We start from the raw sequence: 27,828 nt of genomic DNA on the forward strand, positions 1-27,828 counted from the left end.
GGACAGGTATGAGTCTGGAATATAAACTATCTCCTGTATGTCACCGGGCTCTATCATCCTCAGATAAGCTTCATTGCATTAGATTTTAGCTATAAACCCAAAGCCCCTCTCTTGGGGGGAGGGGGCGGGCCCATTGCCACCGAACCAACCACTCTTCCCGACGCTGTCACATGGCTCCGGATGACCAATGAGCGGCCGCAGATTAACCCGTTTGCCGCACCCAAGTGGGGATGATGGTGGATGGGCGGAGCCACCACGCAGGGCCGACAAGCGCAGGAGATAAACCCACTCTGAGATCACCGGGGTAGGGGATAAAGCTAGTGAGAACCGCCGCGCAGCTTTCACCGAGCGTTGCTTATATTTCATCGCTTCTTCAAAGAGAGGGTAAGCTCCGAAATAGTCGGTTGTGTCCGCATTTCAGCGGCAGTGTTTGTCCGATGCAACACGGCCCATGTGTGTGTGTGTGTGTTTTATGTTGGTGCCATAGTGTTTCTCCTTGTGTTTCGGAGTGGCGAGCTCTCCCACTGTTTTGCTACTCTGTTGCCTTTGATCCGGAGAGTCTGCAGAGAGGCGGCCGAGCACGTTTCCGCCTGCAAAACCACTATTTTATGTGTTTAAGCGCGGTTTAAAGGATTCACCTCCTCACAGACGGTTTCCCGTGTAGAACAAAAACACTTTGTGCCCGGTGTGTTTGGCTCCAAGTGTCGTTAGCCTGCTGCCCGAGTGAGGCCCGCGGTTGCATTATTTTGCATTTCACTTGCGCACAGGTACTGTGGCCGCCTAACTGCGGACTCTTGTGCGGCTCAGGTCGATGCATTTCCTCATCCAGTGTTTCTGCACCGGGTGCTGTCTCTGGTCTGGGCGTGTGTTGAAGCAGGGGGCTTTCATTTGTGTGGTGATGGAGCAGTTTCCTGTCCTAGGTCAGACGGGACCATGTTCCTGCACGATGTTGACTCTGCACATTCATTTTTAAACTGTAAGCAGAATTTGCAAATCAGCATAAGAAAGAAAGAAAGAAACAAACCCCCATGCCACACTGCATCAGGTAGAGGAAGCTACTTTGTTTATCCCAGTGGGGAGCTGAACAGTTACAGCAGCCAAATCACATCAACCATAAATAAAATATTTAAAACAATATATAGATAACAAACCAAAAAAAAAAAAAAACTTGAGATAAAACTTGGACCACACTCTAAATATATAATATACAGTGATAATGCATAATACACTCTACACTAGATTTATCATTAAATATTGTTGTCATTCAGTGAGCAAAAAATTCAAACATTTGCTGCTTCAAGTTTCTCAAATGTGACAAATTCCTTCTTTTCTCCCCATTTTATATAATGGTAAACTGATTTATTCTCAGGGTTTGGGCTGTTGATCAGATAAAACTTTCAATTTCAGTTTGTATCTTTAATAACAACTTTGGAGGGAGGATGCAGAGCTGATATTAACCTGGAGGCTTTTCGTGTTTTAATGCTCCTTCTTGTGTTGTTGACTGACAGTTAGCTGTTTGTTTTTAGGCCCAAACTGAAGGAGATAAACACCATGCTGTTGCTGTGTCTGGCTTCTTCCTAAAGTGCACTGTGAAGTCCCTTCCCCCTTACACAGTATGAGGATTAGCGAAGCCAAACTGTCAAGATAAATTGTGTTTGTGTGTGTGTCTGTTAAGGGATGGTAACTCCCTGGATTTGGTAATTCTGTTAGAATGAGTGAAACTCCCAAAGGAGGAGGCAGCTTAGCTCTGTCAGTCTGGCTCCGTGTTGCCACCCTCGACACGCACTATACTACTACACACATGCATGTGCACTAACTCTAGATACCGAGCCCTGTGTTTGTTTTACTCCCACTCCCCGCGCCCACACCCTTGACTGCAGTGCAGCTGAAAATGTGTTCCTCATTTCGGGCCCTTTCTCTCTATTTCACTCTTTCCTTCCTTCCTTTCCATATGTGCTCACTTAGCAGGGCTTCTTTTTTTTTTTTTTTTAAATTAAAGATGTAAAAACAGTCATTCTTGAACTTGCATTAACACTACACAGGTCACTATGTGGCTATGTTTGGGTCAAATATTTAGCCAGCCAATGCTACACAGATGCACACATGATAATACAGGCCAGAGTGTGAGACTAGGGAAACTGTACAGGGAAGGGTGTGTTGTTTCAGAGAGCAATCTTCCCCCACTCTGTCCCATATGACGCGGGACAGCCAGATAAACCCTGGGCCTGTACTGTACTCGCATGCTAACACAACACCGCGTCTCGCCTGGCCCTGGCAGGCAGCGACAGATAATAACCTTCCCATACTGATAGTCTCACCATCCGTGAAGTTTACTCATTTTACATAAAAAAAAATAATTTTGTTGGCTTTGTCTGTGGTCAAAGGGTGGCGTATCTGTCGGCTGTGATCAGTCTTCAGGTCATAAATTACATTTTGGGTTGGAAATCAACCTGGAAAAGGTCACCTTACTTTCTTTAAACTTTCATTTTAGTTGCTCTTTGCAGTGTGCCACTGGATCCCACTGATGTTGTGTTCTCACAAGGTTAACATCAGCTGACTAATCACATGTACCTGGAAGCTACATGATTACATACTGGAAAACAGAAAGACTAGATGTAATGCAGTGAGTGAGTGGATGATAAAGGGGCGTCCTGCTAGCTGAACTACAGTCCTGCATAACTAGCTTCTCAAAACTAGAAAATAGCTGAAGATTCATTTTCTGTCAATCAACTAATTTAATCAACTATTTGTTGCACCTACAGACCCAATGATTGATTGATAAACTGAGAAATAATTGTCAGACCAGTCAATGATGAAAATAATCATTAGCTGCAACCCTTCCATGGTGGCTGCTTGGTGGATTGTCTTATCCACGACTCTCAAATTGAGGATGTGTGTACATGTGAACAGTAATGTGTTTTGAACAACAATGTCAGGAACACGCACATCTATTGTTGCCTGGTCATTTTGTTAAACGCTGTATTTCATGGTGTTGTTTCATAGTGTTCATGGTGCTGATGCCTCATGTTGTAAATAACAACGCAGATGACTGTCTGGTATACAGGACCATACATGGGGCAGTGCGAAAATGACACCTAAAGCATTTCTACCAGTCATAGTGGTTAGGGTCTGTAAAACATGCACACACACACACACACACACTCACACACTAAAGAGCAGTTGCTCATGGATTCCTCATCCCCAGTAATGATAGGCATCCAGCTCAGAGACATAAAGAGCCCTGTCTAAGTGCTTCCCTTGAATGTCTGAGAACTGCAACTGTACACACACACACACACACACACACACTGAGACTGTTACAGAAAGACCAGCAAAACTGTGAGGCCATCTTATTTTTTTTTTCCACACACAATGATCTTTTCACTGGCAATTGCTTGATTGGCACATTTTTGGATGGACCTAAATGGATCTTTTTTTCATAGAGCTTAGTCATGTAGAAAAGATGTTTTTTTGTGTGTGAAAGCTTCCGTCTCTCAAAAGAGAATTATGATAAAATTGAAATATGTACAATATATGCTCAGCAGTTTAAAGCGAGAAACGCGCTGTGGGAGAGCAGAGAGTCTGATGCTCCTCTTTTTATAGTATCGCTGCCTTTTCCTCTTCCAGTCATTGCCTCATAGCTGCCTCCGTGGAGAATGGAAACATCTGTATAAATGGTGTCGTAGCAAGTTCAACACATCAGTTTGAGTCATTCATCTAGAGGAAATTCTACCCCTTGTTTACCGCTGCACTATCCTGTTCATTTTCCCTTTCAGATGTGCATCTTCCTGGTAGGCACTTCAGTTAAGGTTAACCTTAATTTGTCAGGTATTAAATTCACGGATGGCAGTGACGGTTAATCAGAGGGTCCATTACTTTGTCCAAATTGAAATATAACAACTACTTTTGGATTGCAGATGGTGAGACTCTTATTTTGTCCAGTGTTTAGGTTTAGGATGAAATATCTGTCAGTGCCAGCTGTGTTTAGTGTCACTAGGCAAACGTTGGCATGCAATGTTATACATCCACAATCAGTTTCTGAAATGATTTTCCAGAAAGTTTATGGTATCACAATATATACAGCACCAGTCTGACTGGTGCTGTATATATATTGGTATCTTGCTACAGTATTAGATATATAGTGATTTAATCCATGTCTCCCACCCCTGCTTTCTAGTATGAATGTTAGTATGAGTCAGAATATTTCCCTACACTATTACACATTCTGTACAGTATGGCATTAAAGGAGCTATTTGTAAGTTTGGCTATCTGGGATGTCTGGATTTTGATGATGGTGCAGATAGTTGTGCGACTGAACATGACTAAAGAGTAATAGAAGTGTATGATGCAGGAGTTGCACGGTCAGCTTACTGAAAGTGAGACACGGGATGCTCTCCTTGGTGGAAGCATCATCACAAGGCTGCTCCTGGCTTTTCCACCAAAGCCAATAGTTTCCTGTGAATTCAACCGTTGGATCTAAACAAAGATATTTTAACTGGCTGTTGTTGGCCACAAACAGGCAGTGCAATGAGCGCATTCTGTTTAGTGTCCTCTGGACGATGGTGTAACAGATTCTAGTGTTTGGCTGCCATTTCCTTCTGATGCCTTCGAAGCATGAAGTGTAAAAGCACTTGATTCTTATGATAAATTAAAATGTCCCCTCGGATGTCTCACACTTAAGCAGGTGGCTTATACTTTACTGTATGAATGTAATCCTTGATTCATCATCACAACATGTTCCTGTTGCTTGGAGACGAAGAAAATGTTGCGCGCAGTCCAAGGGTTTCCCACATCCAGAGTGAAAACAGCAGAAATAGCAGCTTTTAACGTGAACAAGCGGTCACATGTTCTGCAAATCAGTGGCCCTCTGTACACAGGCAATCCTCAGTGTGTCATTAGGTCTTCATAGCAGACACTCCATAGCAGCATCCGAAAGGCTGACGCTCAAACGAGGTGATTTTTTTTTTGCTGTTACTGCTGTTTATTGAAGGCAGGCAGAACTTAGAGAAGCTGAACCTTTCCTCCAAACCTGCAGGGCCCTGAGGTCTGGTCAGAACCGACTTTTGCAGGGTGGTTCATAAGTTGCAGCTTCAGACAACACCCATGGTTCTCCCCTCACTGGAGATGCAATACTTTCCAGTAGAGGTTATCCAATGGGTGAGGCTATGGAGGAAAGGGTGAATCTGCCTTTAGAGAGACAGGCCTTCACAAGATGTTCCATTTGTACAATCGCTGCATTTTTCATGTTCAGTTTATTCTGTCCCTCCTACTGAGGGTTCAAGTGGAAGAGCTGAGCACTCTCTGGTTGTCATGATTCACCCTAACATGTTATGACACTAACTCACTGATGCAAAATGACAGACCCCTCTGATGCACAGTGACATGTCTCTGCAGTTCAGCTTTCAGTTTGCATCTTGATGACAGAAGATGCATTTCTAAACATCATAGTTTGGTTAACCTGGGAACTCACACTATTTATTAATTAGTTCTGTGGTCCATAGAAGTATAGTATTGATTTGCAACTTTACCATCTCCATTGCCATTTTTTTATTCAGTACATATTGAAAGTCATGAGTAGTTCTGACCTAAAGTGTCTGAGGTATTTTGAGTCTAATGTAAAATGAGTTACACTTTAGTTTGAGGATGTGCGCCTTGTGACTGGCTTGCAGTGAGATGCTGGCCTACAGCTGTTCTTACGTAACGCTAATCTTTGAAAGGCCGTCCCATGTTGCCATGGTAATGTGTTTGGTTTCCATAGCGACTGCACTCTTTAAGAGGAGTGGAGGCTAGCCGAGCCCGTGCACATACTTTTCTGAGGGAAGAGACGAGAGACGGGGGTGCTGGTGAGGCGGGGGCGCCTGTGGATATGAGATGACAACATTCTGCGTAGATGGAGGGAGAGAGAGAGTTTCCTGCATCTACTGCCGTTGTTGTTGTTACATTGTCCAAAAAGAATAAACAACTCTGGGGTCTGATAGTTTGTTTTAGCATAGTTTATATGCAGCAGAAAAAGATGCCCTAGAGATGTTAAGGGTGCGTAGTATCCCACAGCTGGAGGGATTCAGTTAACATTTATTACGAGGCAGAGTGCAGCAGGAAATGAGTTTACTCAAACAAATACTCTTTCTCGTGACACTTGAAATGATCTGATTTAACTCCATCAGTAGTTTTTGTGGACGCGCAGTGCAGCCTGTGTTATCTTTATCCTTTGTTCATCAAGGTGATGGCACTGACACAGCAAAAACACAGAAGAGATTTTGAAAGCTGCTCCTCTTTTATCTTCATGCAGTTTTAGAGATACTCTAACACTTAAAGTTCATTCACCGTGTATTTGCAGGTGTTGGCAGATTTTGTGGTAGTGAGCACCGCAGTGTTGGACTCTTGTCTGGACTAATGGCAGCCTCTAGGGACAATGGAACGGATCCTGTTACACTGTTCCTGCAGTGCTTTAGTGCACGGAGATGGGTCATTGTGAGCAAGCAAGATTAGCATTAATATCGGGCCTTAATTCTGATTTTAGGCTAAAATCATTTCCTCAGCTCTTGGTGAAACGTCAGCAGGTCAAACCCTTTGTATTGCATTTGTTAACGGTAGCAGCCATAGTGGACATCTCCAAAAAATGTCATGTAAGACAACAGCTTCAGGGCTGACATGATGAGTCAGTTAATCGATGACTACATGGCCAGAAAATTCATCTGCAACTATTTTGATTATTGGTTTCAAGTCTTTTTTTTAAATATTTGGTTGTACATCTTTGGGTTTGGACTGTTGGACGGACGAAACAAGACATTTGCTGATGTTACCTTGGCCTGTGAGAAACCATCATGGGCATTTTTCATTATTTTGGGACCTTTTATAGACAAGACAACCAAACCAATCAACTGGTCAATTAATCAGGAAAATAACTGGCGTATTAATTGATGATGAAAATAATTGTTAGTTGCAGCCCTAAACAACTTAAGACATTGCTGTCCAGCTGCCTGGTGCTTAAAATAAGTGTTAACAGTTCATAAAAAGCACAATAATGAAACAGCTGACGTATCTTTGGTTTAACATTGGATAGTAATCATTACACAAAAGTGGACACATAGATGGATGACTGTACAAGTGTGTTCTCTTTAAATGAAAAGGGTCAGTGGGAAGAACAGTGTGAATGTTTAATCCCTCAGGGTGCTTTTGTCACTTGTTTGCAGTCGTCCTGTTGTCAGCAGACATGTTTGTTTTTGCCTCGTTGCTGCTCTCAGTAAACACCGACGGGCAGCAAACGCAGCGTAAACAAGTCAAACCAAAGGGAACAAGATCTGACTGAGTGTAGAGGCATTAAGACCTTCTTCCTGTCAGCCAGGCTGACAACGGGTCAGTCGGGGGGAAGAACTGAGTTAGCACCTGCTAACCCTGTTTGTTATCATCAGAACCATGAATGAGACGTCCGTTCAGTGTGAACTTTAAGGACATATATGAGGAGGATTTTCATGTGCATCTCACTGTTTTTGCTGCGTTTACATTTTGGAGGTACAGTTGTATGAAGAACAGGCCAGGGAGTGCAACTCTCTCCTGTTCCCTAATGAGTGTGTTTGGCACCAGAGCTAATTGCTCATGTCCTTATTATTCTGTCAATAACTGATGTCCTGCTCACACCAGTGAGAGAGAACGGCCGAGTTTTCCTCCCTGAATGATTGCAGAGAGTATGCTGCCTGCCTTTTTCATATTCTGACACCGAAGGTTTTTTTTTAGGTTGGATGTTACAAAGGTGTAGGTCCAACCCCAGCTACCTCTTTGGACATAGTTTAGAGTTTCTTCACACATGAAAGGTGGAAGGTTTTCATTTTCATACTTATATAAATAATTGTTTTTTTTAAATATGTTTTACAAATTGATAAGTTAAAAGAAAACATTAAATTTTGCAGTTACTATAATAAAACTATGGCAACTAAACCATTCACACCCACCGACCACACACTTCCATATCAGGCTTTGACTGTAGTTTGGTATTTAGCTGCTTTTAAATCACACATTTATATGTATTTAAGTGTAAATTAATTTATCATATTGATTCAAAGGTAATTGCTATCAAATTGCAGATGGAACAACACATTTTGTTTTATTGATGTAGTGTTTTTTTTTCCCCTTGTGTTCCTAGTTTTTTTCCATAGACACAGGCCAGTTTCAGGTTTTATCTTGGGTCTCTGTCAAATCCACAGTTTAACCAGTCAGCCTTTGGACATTGGTTGATGTAGTTAATGCTCTCCACAATGTTGTTGACTGCGATAATTTCATCTCCCTTCATTTACTGTGTTTACGAGGTGAACGTAGACAAAGACGCTGTCGGGCCAGAATTAGCAAAAACAGCATGAAGACACAGAAACCTTGATTGGAGCGGGCGACCTGAGGTTTGTGAAAACGTTGGGTTTGATATTGTGGAAAAATCTTAGAACACGTATAAAAGTGGGCAGACATAGAGAGCGGGTCTGTCAGCTCTCAGTGTGATACTGGATGCTTTGGGTTTGGTCTGCAGTTGTCATGGCACTTTTGGCTGAACATTTGTATTGATGCGGACTAATGGGCTGCATCAGGTTCTGCCAGAGCACCCCTCCATTACCCAGGCATGCTTGCACACACACATTTCCCTATGCTGTCTGTGTCCTTCAGAGTCAGAGCTTGAGTCGTCTGTGCTGGGACAGACAGGTAGAGGCCATTTATCCTCACATACACCCAGCCAGCTGGATGGGCATGGATCTATTGGAAATCTGTCTCTCTTTTCTCTCTGTGCCTCTAAATCTCTCCCTGTTGTTGTCACTTAGCTCTGTTTGGGCAACAGTTTAATGTAACCTGTGGTAATGTACGAGCAAGGGCTACAGTATTGATTTATTCACCAATTATTTTTTCTGATTATCCAATTAATCGTTTAGTCTGTAAAATGCCAGAAGATCCAGGGAAGAGGTGAAAAATGTTAGTAATAGTTTTCACCTCTTAGTTGAAATGTTTTCAGGCTGAATGGTAAACAGACCTATGTCTGTATTTCCAGTCTTTTATTTTCTTTTCCTTTGCTCAGCTTGACAGTCGAGTGATGTTGTGATTCCAGGAAACACATTGTGGAGATCAATTAAAACCTCTCTGGGCTGGGGAGAGCAGTCACATGACCACGACAGGAAGTAGGAGGGAGTGTGGTGTGTGTGATTGGCTTTCTGGGCTAATGACTGATGATAATAATAACAATGTTTGGCAGGGAAAAATTTCTGTGTCTCCTTTTTCATATGGATTAATGAGTTTTGTGGACTTTCTCTGCACAAGAGACGTTCTGATACATTTTTTTCCCCTTACCAATACCAATTCTGATACTGAACTTATGTAATAAATGATACCATTGTGTTAAACTTTTTGTATCAGCTGTGTACTACTAATTGTGAACACATTTTTACACTGACACGTCAAGTCATGCTTTTGTAGAGCATGAGGTGTCATGTTTTATTTTTAAAAACTGACTCAGGCACTTTCAACTTCAACTCTGTTGATGGGAAATGTGTGTGTATATATATATATTTTTTCACGATAAATTACATTTTGAACTTGAAATACACTTAAAATATGTGGCATCATTACTTCTCTCTCTCTCTCTCTCTCAGAACGGTCAGAGAGCCGTTCTGGGCCACAGAGAGGCCTGCTGTACTTTTAACAGGAAAATGTGTTTGTGCGATCATCAGAAAAATCACGCAGCTGCAGGGAGACATTTAGAAACAGACGTGTGTGTTTGGGGAAGTGATGTTTGTTAGCTTTATATTTCTCATTGTTAATAAGTGGTCAAAGGTAAATCCTTCTTCTCCCTCTGCAGGAGGCCAACCAAGGATGAACGGCGAGTCAGGTGCCGGAGTAGTGACGGCCCCCCCTCCCACAGCCCCCCACAAGGAGCGGTACTTCGACCGGGTGGATGAGAGCAGTCCGGAGTACCAGAGGGAGAGGAACATGGCGCCCGACCTGCGGCAGGACTTCAACATGATGGAGCAGAGGAAGCGGGTCTCCATGATACTACAGAGCCCGGTCAGTGGAACAGTTCACTCTTTCTGTCATTATGGCGTTAACGCACAAAACGTCTGCCGTACTTTCCCCCACATTAACAGACAAATACAATAGTCACAGCTGATAAATGCACACTGCCATAACAAGCATTTTTGAAATGTGAATAGGCTTCTTTTTAGTGTAGAGGCTGCAGCCCTCTCAACATCACATGATGGATCCAGTTTATTCTCCATCAGCAGCGTGTCTGTGACCAGCTGAATGCCCAGGACAGAGAGCTGCACTGTTTAAAGGCCTATTGTATGTTAGAAAAACAGGCCGTGAATGGTGCAAGGTTTTGCAAACGAGTTTTCATACCAAAGTAAAAAAAACAGAAACACTGGCAACTTAAAATATCTAGAACACAGAAGAGGGTGGTAGTAATGATAATAATAACAATGAATTGGCTGAAATATACCTTAAACAAGCCTGTTCGGTTTGTGTCCCTTTCTGTTCCTGTTGTTTTTGGAGTCATTGTGCCTCTTTGTGTTTTTTTTTTTTTTTTGGTTTTGTTTTTTTTTTTTTGTTTTTCCCTTAACATATTTTTGTTTCTGCATCGATGACTGGCAGGCGTTCTGCGAGGAGCTGGAGACAATGATCCAGGATCAGCTGAAGAAGGGGAAGACGCCCACGAGCCTGTTGGCCCTGCAGCAGATCGCAGACTTCATGACCACCAGCATGCCTTCCATGTATCCCGCTGCGCCACAAGGAGGCATGGCAGCGCTCAACATGAGTAAGCGGAGAGGAGAACTGATTGTGTGTGACTTTTTGACCTCAGCCCTGCTATGAGTAATGCAGCGTATGCCAGGGATAATGTCTGGAGTCCAGTCGTATTTACGTAGGCAGACTCAAGCTAATTGTTAATATCTGTAAGTGGGATTTTTGTTTCCTGTTGCCAAAGAATCAGAAATGGTTATTTATTATATATATTATATATTTATTTATATATTATTTTCTTCTGTACAGAGCACTGTGTTTTATCAAGTTTTGCTCTTATAGTGTCTCTTTCTTTTCAGCATAATTATTATCTTTATACATTATTTATATACATTATTTTATAAAATAATAATAATAACAGTGATGATGATGATGATGATGATGATGATGATAATAATAATAAATTTTTTATATTATTTTTGAACACTTTCTGTCTGTTCCCTCTCCTGCTCTCAGGCTTGGGCATGGTGACTCCCGTCAATGATCTGCGCGGCTCAGACTCCATCTCCTACGACAAGGGCGAGAAGCTACTCCGCTGCAAGCTGGCTGCCTTGTACCGGCTTGCTGACTTGTTTGGCTGGTCCGAGCTCATCTACAACCACCTCACGGTAAGAGTCTTTATAAGACAACAGACCACGTCAGCTGATGTTGCAATTCAATAGACCAATTTCAGGATATCCATCAAATTTATAACTGTAGTTTACAATATATTGTACGGGTATGCTGTGTGTTTCGTAAGGGAAATAAACCTTAAGGGCATCGTTGAACAAATTAAGTATTAAATTATAAGAAGTTGTTAAACCAGTGCATGTCTAAATAAATATCCATTTCATTTCATGTGTTCCTGATGGATTAGTTAAGCTCACTTTGCAGCCAGTTTCTGTGTAACAGTTTAATCTAACGTGACTGTCTTCTTGTCTTGTAGGTTAGGGTGAATTCAGACAAGGAGCATTTCCTTATTGTCCCTTTTGGGCTCCTGTACAGTGAAGTCACTGCCTCCAGCCTGGTGAGAATCTCTGCTGGTTCCTTATGGAACTGCATGTTTTCTCTTATGTTCTCCTCCCACTTTCCTATCACAGAATGAAACCATTTCTCTTTAGATCAGTGCTGTCTGCTCGAGATTCAGCTAATCCTAAAAACCTGAAACCTATTGCTTTAACCAACACTCCGTTGTCTGCCCCCCCCGCCCTCCAGGTGAAGATAAACCTTCAAGGTGAGATAGTGGACCGGGGCAGCACCAACCTCGGAGTCAACCAGGCCGGCTTCACGCTCCACTCTGCCATCTACGCTGCACGGCCCGATGTCAAGTGTATCATACACGTACACACACCCGCGGGTGCTGCGGTAAGGGACTGTGTATACGCAGTAATTGTATGCACTACAGATGCAGACATAGGCAAATCACAGTCTGATGTTCTGTGTCCCTGGTGTGTTTGGTTGCAGGTGTCAGCCATGAAATGCGGGCTGTTGCCCATCTCACCTGAGGCGCTGTCTCTGGGCGAGGTGACCTACCACGACTACCATGGAATCCTGGTGGATGAGGAAGAGAGCACTATCATACAGAGGAACCTAGGGCCTAACAGCAAGGTAACAGCAGTGTGTGTGTACCAATGTGTATGCAACAATGAAAGAGAGAAATATTGCTTCTACAGCTGATAATCAGAAAATTATTTTTAAAATTTGACACCCAGGATTGTGTTTTTGATGTGTCCGTTTGTCCGTCCCGTTCTCATGACCGTGATATCTCAGTAACATTTGGCACAAACGTTCACTTGGACTCAGGGACGAACTGATTCGATTTTGGTGGTCAAAGGTCACGGTCATGGTGACTGCACAAAATAAGTTTTTAGCCATTACTCAAGAATTCATGCAGCATAGTTTTCCACAAATGTTTAATATTTTATGACTCTGGATAAACAGGGATGTAACCTGAAACTAGTGGTGAGGCAGTGATTCTAGTTGGTTAATTAGACCAACAGTAGTGTTTTGTGTGTGGTTGTTCTGCCATGTTCTAATTCTTCCTCTGTCCCAGGTGCTCATCCTGAGGAACCATGGCTTGGTGTCTGTTGGTGAAACAGTGGAGGAAGCTTTCTATTACATCCACAACTTGGTCACTGCCTGTGAGATCCAGGTAGGACGCACAATTCCTATTGACAAAATGCTGTTGTTGCTGATTATTTATTATATAACTTCCTGTGTAACAGGGAACATTCCCTCTGATCTGTGACTCGATGGTCGTGAATTAACTTATATCAATTAAAAAAAAAAACTGATTATCAAGTTGCTACTTTGCATTATAGTATGACAAACACAACCATGTATTTTCATTTGGTGTTGTGATATTATGCGCCATATGTTTGTGTGCCTTTTTCATAACAATTGTCTTTGTCTCCTGTCTCTCTGCATTCTTATATATGTTCACTTTCTGTGTTTGTGTGCGTTATCTTTGTATGTCTTCATATGTCCTCATGTCCATGTATATTTTTTTCCTCCTGTACTGTGGATCTGTCTGTGGTTTCTCTGTCTGTATACACCCGCTTCATATTTTCCAGGTGCGAACACTGGCCAGCGCTGGAGGGCCAGATAATCTGGTGATGCTGGACCCGGGGAAATACAAGTTGCGTCCAAGAGTCCCTGAGCCAGCCGGCGACGGGTCCTCTACACACCCCAAGTGGCAAATCGGGGAGCAGGAGTTTGAGGCTCTTATGAGAATGCTCGACAACTTGGTACGTACCATGAAAAGGGGAGAGTGAGAGTATAATTTAACCTCTAATAAAATGAAATCTGAAATGCTGAAATCATACAATAAGCACATAGATAAATCTCACAGCACTACTACTAAAGACAAGACCTGCTTCTCTAGCTCACTCTATGCGTTCCTTTTTTACGTAGTTGAAACTTTAATTCAAAACACAGATTTTTTTTTTTAGTGCATGCTTTAAAGTGATATCGTTATATAGTTAGTGAATCAGGCATTTTCTAAACCTCTGTTGCTGTCTCGTTTCTTCCTGTGTCCCAGGGCTACAGGACGGGCTATCCTTACCGCTGCCCGGCATTGCGAGACAAAGGTAAAAAGTACAGTGATGCGGAGATCGCTTCCTCTGCCCACGGTGGTTACTCATACGGGGAGGACAGCGACTCAGGTGCTCGCTCCCCGCTGAAACACAGCTTCCAGCGCGGCCAGCGCGACAAGACCCGCTGGCTCAATGCCGGCGGCCGGCCCGACGAGCCCTACGAGGACGGGCCCGACGGCAGCAGCCCCAAGTCGAAGCCTAAGGTGTGGACGAACATAACACATGATCACGTCAAACCCTTGCTGCAGTCTCTCTCGTCCGGTGTCTGCGTGCCAAGCTGTATAACCAACTGCTTGGTCTGTGCCTACCTTATTGTTCATAGTATAGATTTTACAGCTACCTTGTTGGTGGAAACGGGTAGGTGGTCGGCATCCTGAGGTGCTGGGGTCAGTGAGGAGTAAAAGTACAAAGTTGAAACCTTTGTTTTCTGATCATCACTTCTTGAGCCTCTTTAACTGCTGACAGGCTTAAAAAAAAGTGGGTGAGGGAAATCCTGCTTTTCACTCCTTTTACACTCACACTGTAATTTCAGATGTCCTATTAACCCACCTTTCTAATGCAGTTACCTCTGCTCTGTTAATCACTTTGCAGCATAGCTGTGATTATTTGTCGACCCTCTTTGCTCTTTTTTTCCCTCCTGGTCTCCTCATGCTTCACGATGCCGGGCCAGCTGCCCACAGCATGCCCCACTGCATGTGTAGTAGTGAAATGCATTGTTGGTGTTGATGTTTTTCCCGGAGGAGCGAGCAGCAGGGGTGTGGCATGAGTCCTCCAGGGTGGGCAGGTGAATGTGGAAAAGACGGTGTGATATTGCTGCCAACCGCATTGCAGCTCACCCTGTAAAACACGCTCTTTAGTGTTGTCTCTGCATCTTGAAGTTGGCTAACTTTGTTGCTCAAAGCGAGTCGGGGTAACGGATCAAGAAAAAGTAAGTTCAGTGAGATTTGAGGGAATATCAATGAAAGCCCCTTTTAAATGTGAGTTTCTTTCTGGGCTGCTCACAAAGTGTATTTAGTTTACATTGCTCGCACAAAGGAGGGAGGTGGCATGTCTCTAGCTGATAATATTTCACTAACAGAGTAATGCCAGATACATTATAGACCTTTGATGATGATAATAATAATAATAATAATAATAAAAAGATAAGGTCATACTACAAAGCAAGAACTTCCTCGGCGTAAGAGCTATGCAGCCTGCTTTTTTAATGTTGATTTTTCTCAAACACCTGCAACTGCTCTCAGTTGTATGTTTCCGTTTCCGCTTTTACTTTTGTCGTCTCTAATTTCTGGTTTTCAGTTTGACTTTTTTTTTTTTTTTTTTTTTTTTGAATACCTGAAGGCCTGCATGAGTGGATTTTGTTTGAAGAAAAAAAAAACACAAAAGCCATGAAATTAAACCTGACTTTTGAATCAATTATCTCCTGTTGGGAAAGTAGGAAATGTTGTGTTGTGAGACTCTAACTCAGTGAGTATATATCGTGTTTACATGTTCATCTCATACTCAACCAACCCAACCCAGCTGCTTCCATCCAGAAACCCTTCCTCATCTAGCCCCTGGTTTGGCAGCTAACCAGCCGAGCTTAGAGTAAACGCAGGAATGAAGTCATGAGCTTACGCTTACCACTGCAAAATACATGCTTAGTTTATGAAGATGAAGTAAAACATTTTGCATGGAAGCTGAAGATGTGATTTGATTTGTGTATTCACGCGCTGCTCATTCAGTCTGGTGCAAGAAATGGGTGCAGACTTTTGTTTTTTTTCCCTCAATCATGCTGAGCATTACCAGGTTTATGAAAACTAGATGGGGTTTTTCTTCATATTTAACAAGACAATAAAAGGTTTCATCCTCTGCAGGACGGATACACTCTTGTCTTATATTGTAGCGTTGTTATTTTTATTTATTTTTTATTTTTTTGTCCCAGCGTGGACGAGTGTCCTCGGGTGTGTTTCTCTCTTATCTCTGTCGTCCTTGTTGTTGTGTATCAGCCTGGGAAATGACTTTGGTGATGCCAGCTCACCCCTCACTGCCACTCTCGCTTCGTAAGCCAGCCTCATCGTCTCAGTCACCCAGCCACCCCTCCCTCGCCTGTCACCACCACACCACCCACCCCTCACTCCCCCCTCCTCCCTTCCTCTTTCACCTTTTCTCTCATTCTGTGATGTTTTCAGTTGATCTTCAGTGTGCTCCCCCTGTTTGCTTTTGATTCTAATACCACATCAATGATGATGTTGCTGTGCACGAGGTCTTTTCATCAGTTTGTGACAGAGCGTCACCAGCGCTGGTCGTCTCCCAGAGGGGCCGGTAACCATCTGAAGGATGTTTCAAACCCAACGGGTCCTTTCTTTATTCTGATCCTGAAACTTTCCGGCTTTGTCCTGTGAGGGTTTCCCCTGAAATTGCCTCGTAAAGCTGCAGGTTCTGCTCAGTTTGTCGGCAATTTCCATTCACAAAAATGTTTGCAGAGAGTGCGAACCAAATTCATACAGATTAAGACGTTACGATTTCAGGTCAAATTAGTGTTTTCACCATTTTGGGGAGGGTCGGACTCCCTGTACACAACAATAGAGCAAGTGAATGCCACATGTTCTCTTACATGTGGTGGGTTCATGAGGCCCAGTGTTTCCTCTCAGTCAAACAAGCTTTACTTCTCCGCTGCTTATAAAATGACAAACCTCAACTCCCTCCCATATCCAGTATTTTCTTAAAACACAGTGCAGGTCCTTCACACAAGAAATATACTAACAAACAACACGTAGGAGCGCAATTTAAAAACATCTGTTTCTCTTATTTGACTTTCAACTGTGACTTCACTTCTCACTTCCAGCAAAAGAAACCCAATTACAGAATTCAGCCATTAGCGATTTTGTCTGAAATGAGTAGCATTAACGCTAAATTCTAAAATTGATTGAAAGTTTTTTTTCTTCTTTTTTTTTCCAAAAATCATCTCTAAAATAGCATCGTGCCCGGAGTCTTTTTGATTAATATCTTCATTTTTATGACATTTGAGCTCTGAGTTTGCAGTGACACACACACACACGCACACACACACACGTGCAGTCTAATGTACCATGACAGTCCTAATGCTCACCATTTAGGTCATTTAGGATCTGCTCCATTCAGTGTTTGTGCACAAATCAAACCTGCACAGACTCAGTAACATTATATCATCCCACATTACTGAGGAAAATAATCTAATATCACGGGTTGATGAGTAAGCGTCAGAGAGATAATGTACTGTAGTTAATGGTGTAGAACATCCACCCAACCCCCGCACCCCCCATGAAGTGGCCTGAAATATATAAATGAAACTTATTTTCCTAAATGTGCCTCATCATCATTGGTTCACTTTTTACATTCAAACCTTTTTTTCATTCATCCAACTTTGTCCATTTCAGTTGAGCATGACTCTTGTATTGTGAAGCCTGCATAGTATTTTGTCTGATTCTATTTTTGTGCTTGGGTTTTTAATGTCAATCAGTTTATCTGGTTTAAGTTGTTCTTTTGTTTTTTTTTTTGTGTGTGTTTTTTTTTTTTTAACACATTATGTGGTATTTACAGTGGACAAAGGAAGACGGCCTACGCCAGGCTGCCGTAGCCAATCAGTTCATCCCGTTGAACACCAACCCAAAGGAAGTCCTGGAAATGAGGAATAAGGTATCGCACCTTTCTTTTTAAAGCTGGCTGTAGTTGGATTTGTGGTGATTTCTCTGTGTCTGTAGCTCGGTAAATGTTTTAATCCTTTTACTGCCTGTACTGTTGTGAAACAAAGACGATCTTCTGTGCTTATTGTGTGTTGTTGTTTTTAGATCCGAGAGCAGAACCTGCAGGACATAAAGACGGCAGGGCCCCAGTCTCAGGTTCTGTGTGCCAGCACCGTGGTGGAACGCACCTTTACCCAGGTCAGTCTGTGAACTCAGCACATCAAAACCTCGCTGCTACAGCTACCCTGACCTGGAGATGAATATGTGTCTCATCCTGAGGAAATACATTAGACGTTGTGTTGTTTGGTCTCCTCTATTGAGCTAAATTAAATAAACAAAACAAACATAATTATTCTGTCCAGGTCTGGAGTCACCCCTTAAACCGAAACGCTGCAGTGTGTGAATATTGTGTGTGAAGTTGTCCTCGACACTGAGCTGTAATAAAAGAAATCGGACACAATTTAAAAGAAATAGACTCTGTTAATCAGTTTCTGAAGGATTAACTTCACCACCAATAACGGAGAGCAAACACATGTCCTCCATGACTTTGTAACTGTGACATTATTCTTTAACCACAGAGATTGTCAATCTGGCAGGTGAGTAGTATGTAGGAGAGGTAACCTCACTCTGCTCCCCAGACCTGCCAGCTCAGGTTGTCTCCATCGTCATACGTTTTTTTTCCTTTGGTTTTTTTTCCTTCATTTCTTTGTGGTTTTTTATTTGTTCTGTCCAGAGTTGAGGCTGCTACCTGTCTCAGCATTTGCAGACCAGTTGGTTATTTTGGTATTTTGAAATGTTCAACAAAACCCCCATTACAGTCAAGAAAAAAAAAATCAGTTTTTTTTTTTCTGTGCATGCAGTCTTTATGCTCTTTGTGAGAGGTACAAATGCAAAACATGGGGGAATTGCTTAAAATGTGCCTTTTGAATTCAGTTTGCATGGTTTTCCCTTCCTTCTTTGAGGAGCTCACTTTTTCCACAGCTGCTAGGTGGACTTGTAAAGTTTTAAACACCATGAGAAGCAGAACAGGGGCAAATCAAAACAGAGCTGTTGATTATTTTGAAAGAGTATTAGTCTAGTTTTAGGGTTATGTAAAACTGCACCAGCATGTCAGTATTAAGACCAAAGGAGGCCTTGATGAGCTGTTGTTTTATTAAGAATCTGATTGTGAGAACAGTAACCTGTACAGCCCCCCCTTGTGTTGATAGTTTGTCTTGCATGCTTCTGGCTATTTGTTCCATCACTGCTGTACTTTTCTCTGTCCAGAAACCATGTCTCTCTCTTTGCATGCATTTCCAATGTTTTAGTATATGTATGTGTGTGTGTGTGTGTGTGTGTGTGTGTGTGTGTGTGTGTGTGTGTGTGTGTGTGAGAGAGAGAGAGAGAGTACAGAGGTGGAAAGTAACTAACTAGTAAATAACTAAGATTTTTAACAAAGAATGCAGCTGCTTTTGAAAAGGCAGATTCACAGAGTTGTCTGCAGTTGTGCTGTAACTGCACAACCAGGGGGATTCACTCCCTTTGAGCCCCGTTTCTAAAAGGCGACCCCTTACAATGAAGCTCCCCAGACTTCACATTTTGGAGATATTTAAGTGAAATGGTTAAGAAGGGGTTGATAAATATCTGTTACTCTAAGTAGCTATTTACGCAACACTTCCACTTGGTTGGTTTTCAACACACCTCTGCTTGAGTAACACCTGAGTAACAGTATTTCTCATTGAGTGACATTTCGCTGAGATATCTTTCCACCTTTGTGTTTGTGTGTGTGTGTGAAGTCTGCACACATTCACGCCTGCCTGACAGACTGCTAATTTGAATGTGCTGGTGTTTAAAGAGCTGGGTTGTTCCCCTCCCCGCCTCACTGGGTTTACTATTGCAGGACGCCCCTCTGTCTGACTGTACAGACACTATTGATGGCCTCGATGTGTCCGAGGGGTCCTATAGTCCTGCTAAATCAATTAGAAAGGTACTTACTGCTCCAGTCACAAATACTATTCACCTGTACTTCACACCATCCTCCAGTCATTCCTCTGAGCCTGCAGACATTGATATCTGGGCCTGTACAGATGAAGTGAACAAAAGTGAATAGAGCTAGAATCAGGCGATTTTTCTCTCTCATTATGTGCGTATGGTCATGTGACCTTGTCTTTTCTACATGTTTATGCACTCTAGAGTCTGAGGACTTTGGATAGTGTTAAATTAATGTCTCTTTGTGCCAGACTGGATCCTGTATTTGGAGATTTGCACCTTTTCAAAATGTATTGTTGCAAGTTGAGGTGGGCAGTAAAGAGGGCAGGTGTTAGATCCAGTGATGGTGGTGTTTACTGCATATGTGTTGCACACAATAAAAAAAATAAATAAAATAAAAAAAAAATGTACATCAAAAATATAAATGAAGTTAAAGCTAATGTTTTAGAGCGCAACTATTGCTGTTTATTAGTTAACTGTAGTCATGCTTTCTTTTTTTTTCTTCACCTTCATTATTTCGTGTACGCCTGGTAATGTACAGTTGGCTTTAAATCTGTCGGTGCTCGGCTTTTATGTAAAGTAGCTGAGTCATTGTATAGAAGGAAAAATCTTCTATGTTCTAACATAATAAGAAGTAACCTGCTTCTGGAATTTGCCTCTTGGCTCTGAAGATACATTCATTCACCTATGGCCGGTACTTCCGCTCATGTCGCGTAGTAGTTGTATCTTGTTCAGGTCTTTAAAGTATGTGAGATTTTCTGCAAACATTTAACACTGCAGCTAGTTCTCACTGTATCAAATCCTTCCATGTGCAACCTAGAGTAACTGAAATCTGCCTCGCATCGACGTCTCATCTTTCTCCGCCTTTGCTCTGTGTGTCCTGAAGGGGGAGCTTGTGACCGCGTCCAAGGCCATCATCGAGAAGGAGTACCAGCCCAAGGTCATCGTCAGCAAGCAGGGTCCCAACCCCTTCACCAAACTCACCGACCAGGAGCTGGAGGAATACCGCAGGGAGGTGGAGCAGAAACAGAAAGGGCCTGAAGGTAAAGTTGATGAGAGGAGCAGAAATTGAAAGAAAATCATCAGAATGTGAACAAAAAAACTTTCCACACCTCCACTATGTCTCTGTAATGGCATTTTTCTTTTTTTTTTTTTTTTAAATAAGTTTCAGAAATGTAAATTGACAGCCAACATTTCCTGTCAAAGTGACAGATGAGACCTTTTTTCTTTGGTCATGAGTTGTGGTTATACCTTCCTCTGTTTTGATGACGATATAATTCCTAGTGTAGGTTTATGAAGGTACATAGAGAGTTACATTTTTTTTTACGTTTTTTTTTTTTTTAAACAATGTTGTAATAAAGGAAAAAGACACACATTTGCCTTGCTGCAGTATAAAGCAAAAATCATAATTCACTTGAAATTGGCCAAACTGTGATGTTATCTCTCCATACACACACACACACACGCACATGGATTCACAGTGCAGGGAAGAGGCGCTAGTAGTGAGGGATCAGCCTCCAGCGTTTCCTGTCCTGAGCCTGAAACTCTCCAGAGAGGTCGAGCCTCTGTCTCCTCACCTCTACAGTCTGTGAGTGACTCGCCCAGCTTAGAGAAAGCCCCGCCCACAGCTGTCACACCTGCTACCCCGGCCTCCTCTTCCCTCGGCCCAGCTCAGGGCGGCACTGACTCTGCCGGTACGCTGGCTGATGACGTTTTTTCCACTGCGGACGAGGTTTTTTCAGCTCCAGATTCCCCCCATAAGGAGTTCCACTGCGCTGTGCTGCGAGCCCTCAGCAAGGAGTCGTCAGGGGTAGAGGCGGCTAAGGCAGATCAGGCTCCAGGTACACCAGATGAAGCGGGGGTCAAGCCTAAACTCTGGCCTTCCGCTTCCCTCCTCCCCTGCTCAGCCCTGGTCCGCCTCACTACATACTGCTGCACTGGGAGTCTGGGGATCCCCGCCTGCTGTGTCCTTTCCTTTTTCTGGGGGTTTGGAGTCTGCTGCCATTTTTTTTTTTTTTTGCAAGCACCCTCCTTACCCACAGTTCAATCTCTGAAGCCTTTGCTTTGTTATTCCCGCCCCATCCCCTCTCTCTGATGTCTTGTCCAAAGGCATCAGAGCTGTGGCAGATCAGATACCTTTCTGCAGTTTGATTGGACGAGGAGCTGAGGAGAGAGGATGTGAGGAGGAGCTCATTTTGAGATTGAAACCCATCCCCTCTCTTTCAGGATGCTCACTCCTCAAGTCAAAAAAAAAAAAAAATGCTTTTGCAGTGAAGTTTTGTGCTAAGCTGTGTCTGAGCTCAGTCATCCAATCAGAGCATCCCATGTGTGGAAGTGGATAATGGTGTCGTCCTTCTCTTCCTGCTAACCTGTTGTGAAAACATCTCTGTTGGCGCCCACACTCCCTCTTTGTGCCTCTGACTGATTTCCATTCAAACTAATGGTAGTTGTGGTTTATTTGGCTCTCTGGGAGGTTGATTTCACTGGGATTTCTTTGAAAGGGTTTGCAGTGTTCTCCTGATTAAAGCTTCCTCCCTGGTTTGGTTCTGTGTGCTCTCCTCCTTTTTCTTTGTGTTGCAAATTTGCACAAAGTTTCCATGAGATAGAATGTGACAAATTTAATAATAATAATAAGAATAAGAATCATCACTTTTAGCCAAAAAAAGATTCAAATTATGTTGAATCAGTTGATTTCATAATCCTTACAGACTCTTATTGTTTCATATCATTCATTCGTGCTGATTTCCTTTCAGACTTGGAGCAACTAGTAGAGCCTGAAGAGGAGTCCAAAGACCAGAAACCCACCTCCACGCCACCCAGCACCCCAGTCAGAGCAGAGGAAGGTAGGTCGGCCTGACACGCTTGATTTATCAACTCGGCCCAGTACCGTCTGGTTCAGCATGGGTTTCTCCAGTCCTCTGGCTGGGTGGTTTGAGTCTTTCTAGGGTCTGCAGAGGGAATGCCGAAGCTCCTGCCTAAACATCTGCCTGTCTGTCTTGGGGTCTGTTGTTGTTGTGGTCTTTAATAATACTACTACAGATCCTGTGCTGTGTTTTTCAGTAATAACAGGCCAAGAGGTTTTTAGTCTTTAATCAGGTTTATCCTATAAGAGATGGATTGAGAATCACAGGGGCTGATAATCTAAACAAAACTACAGTCTCAAGGATTAATGTCAGGAAATAGTTTGATAGCAAGTGACGCATCGAAAAGATATTTGACAAAATAAGTCTATTTAGCCACATTGATGGACCCCAGTGCAGACTGTTCAGTCTATTTTTGTTCTTTTACTTTTATTTTCTCCCTCTTGGTCTTTATTACCATTGGATTACACCTATGTCAGCAGTATCATCCATGATGATACCAGGACTGGCCCTAAAAATAAAAGTATATCTTATACTTTTAGTAACATTCATTTAAACGATAATTGGCTTTTCCTATATGAGGTACAGTCTGTAAACAGTGAAGTTCCTGTCAGCATGAAGGAGGGAGGGAGGGGATGGGTAGTTTTGATCGCAGGTGTAATCTAATACTGAAGTGGTGTGATATAACATGTCTCTCTATGTACAGTATCTCCTCTACCCCTTCACTTCCATTCTCCATCTTTTGGGGTCTGCTAAGAATGGTTCCCAACCATTCTTTAAAAAAAAAAAATTCTTCTGGTGGTTTTTTTTTTTTTTTTTTTTTTTCTCTTCCACATTTTTGTTTCCTTTTTTAATTTTAACTCAGTGCCTGTGGTTTGATCTGCATAGACATTTGTTTCTACTTGTGCTTTTTCTTCTTTGTGGCTGCGATTACAATCAGGAGATGGAAATACAAAAGAGTACCTGTTGCCATAGTAAGTACGTACTGTTCCACCTCCTCACCACCCTCCCAATTACCCGTCACCCCTCCACCACCCTGTTTGATTTTTGCCCTTTTTCTTTCTTCTGCATGGCTTCAGTAGCAGAGCTGTTCTGTGGTCCTAACTAACCCGTCTGCCGGGGTGTGAGACTGCTCAGTCGGTCTTAACTCGGTTCTCTGAACTCTTCTGAATCTGTCTCTGTGTTGATGGGGGTTATTTCAGAGCTTCATCTCCTCCATTTGCTGCAGTTCAGTTAAAAAAAACAAAAAAACGACCATGGCAAGATATTACAAGAAGACGTTACACTGTCTTATTTGAGCCAAACGAAACCAGGTCTAAAAACCAGGTCTAAACAAAAGTGGAGGATGTTCCTGAAGTAAACCTCACAACCTACCAAACCTTCTGCGCTAGATAACTTCTCTTTTCTTCCTGCCAATGTTTCACTACCAAAACTAACCAACCTCTTTTGCACATAAGCACATTCTATCAATGTTCTATGGCTTTGTATATTTTTGTCTCATGGAAAAAAAAATCAGGTAATGTTTTTAAAATGTGTTGAATGTTGTTTGTCTTGCAGACGAGTCATTTACCAGGTACATCAGTGCTTAACATGAGTGGCGCTTTTGATTTGGCTTTGCTGAGACTCACTGTCGGTTTAGCTTCACAGACGGTTGAAGCCCAGAGCTTGGCTGTGTTGGTGTTTAGTCTCCATTTTATCCATCTATGTTGTTTGGCCTCATCTCTGTTCTGACAGACATGAGAGATGTAAAATGAAGACTGATGTGTAGCATTTTCTCAGGTCTTGACAAAGAGTTGTGTTTTTTTTTTTTTCTTTTTTTTTCTTCTCACACTAGTCTCTGTAGCATGTGAGTGACATTACAAACGAACAGAGCTATAGTTGTTTTGCGTCTGACTGCACAGTGTGAGCCTGTGGCAGTGGTTTGTGTGATGTGTGGGCCCCTGAGGATGAGACAGTTAACTTAATAACTATCAGTGGACTGTTACTAGAAAAACCCAACTAAATCAATGCTGGTACTAAAAAAATAAAATAAAAACAGCAAAACTTGAAACTGATGTCCGCTGTCTGGCTCTAATCAAATATACAAAAGCAATGGTGGTAATTAATCTTAATTGCTTCTCGAGAGCTGCACCAGTTTTTAATGCATTTACCTTCATCCCCTCCCCGGACTTGTTATGTAAACTCACTTGTGTGGTTTTGTCGTTAAAAACTCTGAAAGCAATGCAATATTATTTTTTTGTGTTGCAGACTTTCACTGTTGTTTGTTTGTACACAGGGTGCAAATGAGAAAGGGAACTACACTCATTAAGATTTCCCTGTTTAAATGAAGGTAAAATAAAAGTGTTGTGCCCCAGCTTTGGCCAGAGAGAAACAAGTGATCCTGATTAATAATAAGAGCAAAGTCTTTTTTTTTTGTGTTGCTTATTGCCAGTGTCAAAGGTAAGAAGGAAAGACAGTTAGTGTATGCGATGTAATTGAAATCGTGCATCTTGGTTCAGCTTTTCATCTGAGGAAAAGTGCATGTTTAGGTGTCAGGTGTATTACTGTAGTAGAGTGTGTTTTGTGAAGTGTTCTCTTGCTTGTGGAGATGGAGGAAGTTTTGTGCTTTAAGGCAGAGGCTGACACCTATAACTGATTTAAGCACCTCAGTCTCATAGAAGGTGTAAACTGAAGGAGTGAAGGCTTTAAGTAGAAAATCCAGTGGTTAATTTGTAGCAGCCTCTCTGATGTGTAAGCTCAGCAGCGCAGATCCATCAGTTTATCCTCCCAGATCAATAACTCTCTGACTCGCTATCTCCCCCTCCCCTACCCCCACCAGAGTCCTTGCCTGAACAAACCTATAAGGATGAGAGCGATGCGGCCACCCTGAGACAGACCCTTCCAGATTTAACACCCGACGACCCCTCCGATGCCCCAGCACTTCCTGCCGAAGACTCCGCCCCTGCCCCTGCCCCTGCACCTGCCCCTGCCGCCGCAGATGCAGACGCAGCCGAGGGGGAGGAACCCGCGGATGCTGGCGACCAGGAGGGTGACGAGTCTCCCAGCAAATCACCCTCCAAAAAGAAAAAGAAGTTCCGCACTCCTTCCTTTCTAAAGAAAAACAAAAAAAAGACAGAGTCCTAGATTGGAGAATGTTGGATCGGTCCTCAAGGCTGCCCTCTGCCTCTTTTCAGTTTTGCTATTTGTCTGCTATCATTGCACCCTTCGAGCAAGCCACAGTTACACACAGTTACGCTTTTTGTTGTTTTTGATATCGTTTGTCGCTGGCTTATTAACCTATTTTTCCTCGTTAGCGTGTGCCAATTTTGTATACAGTGTAAAAATGATTGCATAAAGGTTTTTAATTATTAGAGGCTTTTAGTTGTGAGTGAGTGAGTGATGCATTCAGTCTTGTCCACTCCATCTGGCCTTTTGTGCATGTCTATTACTACAGGCCCACACGCTTGATGTGAGGTTTTAGGGTTTGACCACCCTCATTTAAAAAAAAAAGAAAAAAAAAAAAAAGAAGAGTATTACTAAACTGTTGTAACCACTAGAATGTATTGGGATTGTATCAAATTGTCAAAGTGTCTTTTAAAATACAGTGAACGCAGAAAGAGAAGCTTGTACCCTCTCATTTTACTGGTGGTAAATTCTGACAGTAAGAAGTACAAATTACATATTGTTAATTTTACCTCTGAAGCTGTGCACCCATGTAATTATGTGTTAGGAGGCCAGAGAACTACAGTTGGGATATTTTCAGTGGATTATTTACCTATGAAAAATGCAGTCATACAGAGTCCATATCAGTGTGTCCATTATCCATTATTTTGATTAAATCATTCACATTCAAGCTTCATCACATCAGTAGTTTGTTGATTTTTTTGAAAGTTTGATTTGATCTTTCACAAGCCAGATTCATTAAAAACACCCGTCTGCAGAGCTGCAAACCTGCAATTTGTTTGAGCATAGTGATGTCGAGCGTGGCTCACAGCAAAGTGTGAGTCATCCCTGGTAGTGCAAGCAAGGATTGCACTTGCTGATTATTCCCTGGGGTTGATAATGTATTTGCTACGGGCTGAAAGTCTTTAGTATGAAGGAATGTGTAAAAAAAAAAAAAACAACAAGTTTTCTCAGTTTATGTTTTTCATTTATTGGGGTTATTTGTTTGGTTCTTGGCGTTTGCCCCTTGATTTCTCTCTGTTTCTGTGAAAGACAGGACAGGCAGATATGTGTTGTGTGAGATTACATATTTCAGTAATTCATCCTCAATTATGTCTTTTTTTTTTCTTTCTTTTTTTAAAAACTTGTTTCGCTTTTTCTCACAAAGTAGATTGAGCCATGATGACTTGCTGTGAGAGAGCACTGTGAACCTCCTCTTTTATAAACCACTGTCTGGGAATTCATACCACACGTTGCTTGTTAGGTAGTCACAGTCTGTCATAGAAGTAGATACAGTTGTTACGGAACATGTGAATGATAACGTCACTGCTGCGGAGCTGCATGATCAGTCATATTTCGGAACCCTCAACCTGGACTTTCCTGTGTAAAAACTCCACTTTGATCAAACACGCTTTGCCGCTGAATACCTGTGTGTTTCCAGTTGCAGTAAAAAAACACAAAAAAAAAACAAAACACAATGTACACTGGAGAAGCAATTCAATTTTTGTTTTGTCATTGATGTGTAATCATCGCAGTTGAGCTGTGCTTGAGGTTGCAGGGCATTAATACCAAGGCCATCTCCATGCATTGCTTCCTAACTTGTGTTTATTCATCCTGTTTTAGTGAGGGGTTCATCATCAGTCTTGTCTAACTCATGGTGAACCAAAAGGCAACACTGACGGGAAGCTTCACCTAATCTGAGATGCTTAAAAACCTTGGCCTTTGTTCACTGCAGGTGGTTTACCTACAGAGCTACATATAAGCTGAGAATGTCTAACTCCTGAAGGACTGCATGTGTAGAGTGCTTAGAGCGTGTACTGTCCTTTAAATGACTGTAACTACCCCTTTTATTTGATTTTTATTTTGTTTTAGCTTTAGTGTGCTGATGATAATACTAAAGTCCTTGTATTCATGGATTTATTTGAGTCAACCATACATTTATATCTTTTTTTTTTTAATCCCACAGCTATGTTGATTTGTATTCTGTCTGAACTACTTCCAATTTAAATGTGTCTCATCATTATACCATTTACAGACTTAATACTTCCACCTCTCTTTTCTCATGGTTCTGCCTCTTTTACAACCATGAATAAAAAAACACTACCTTGAAAACTAGTATTGTGGTTGTATTCATTTATGTAGAAGCTCAGTGAAAATAAATGAATGTACTATATAGATGTATAAATAAGTATACAGTATTGAGGAAGCTGTTTTGAAAGCACCAATTACTTTACAGTGGATAAAGTTAAACTACAGCAAAGTTAGCCTCGGGAGAAATCTAGTTTGCCAAACTAAAGCTATTTTGTTTTTTTTTTT

At 42.1% G+C, this 27,828-nt stretch overlaps 1 protein-coding gene across 11 annotated transcripts; it reads left to right on the forward strand.

Moving 5' to 3' along the window:
- Nucleotides 1-226: 226 nt before the first annotated feature.
- On the forward strand, nt 227-27,624 carry add1 (adducin 1 (alpha)). 11 transcript variants are annotated; one of them, XM_071465448.1, is made up of 17 exons: nt 237-384; nt 9,830-10,035; nt 10,621-10,783; nt 11,224-11,375; nt 11,693-11,773; nt 11,962-12,111; nt 12,211-12,354; nt 12,800-12,898; nt 13,320-13,493; nt 13,787-14,044; nt 17,400-17,495; nt 17,648-17,740; nt 20,397-20,553; nt 20,992-21,351; nt 22,264-22,353; nt 23,312-23,349; nt 25,190-25,847. In XM_071465448.1, the coding sequence occupies exons 2-16, from the start codon at nt 9,844-9,846 to the stop codon at nt 23,344-23,346; spliced, it is 2,244 nt and encodes a 747-aa protein (XP_071321549.1). In that variant the 5' UTR covers nt 237-384; nt 9,830-9,843; the 3' UTR covers nt 23,347-23,349; nt 25,190-25,847. The 11 variants fall into 11 exon arrangements, with proteins under 11 accessions (XP_071321553.1, XP_071321549.1, XP_071321548.1 ...); XM_071465447.1 differs by having other exon boundaries at nt 23,312-23,345; nt 25,190-25,331; XM_071465444.1 differs by having other exon boundaries at nt 244-384; nt 13,787-14,137; nt 23,312-23,345; nt 25,190-25,331.
- Nucleotides 27,625-27,828: the final 204 nt, after the last annotated feature.

Source organism: Trachinotus anak, unplaced genomic scaffold, assembly GCF_046630095.1.
Source record: "Trachinotus anak isolate AG129_WGS33_773 ecotype Australia unplaced genomic scaffold, CSIRO_AGI_Tana_v1 ptg000028l, whole genome shotgun sequence".
Classification (NCBI taxonomy): domain Eukaryota; kingdom Metazoa; phylum Chordata; class Actinopteri; order Carangiformes; family Carangidae; genus Trachinotus; species Trachinotus anak.

Excerpts from the sequence above, each read along its gene's own strand:
- add1 (XM_071465442.1), top strand. The coding sequence starts at position 9,844 with ATGAACGGCGAGTCAGGTGCCGGAGTAGTGACGGCCCCCCCTCCCACA. Across the intron at positions 12,355-12,799 it reads ACCTAGGGCCTAACAGCAAG|GTGCTCATCCTGAGGAACCA; the intron begins GTAACAGCAGTG and ends CCTCTGTCCCAG. Across the intron at positions 12,899-13,319 it reads TCACTGCCTGTGAGATCCAG|GTGCGAACACTGGCCAGCGC; the intron begins GTAGGACGCACA and ends CATATTTTCCAG.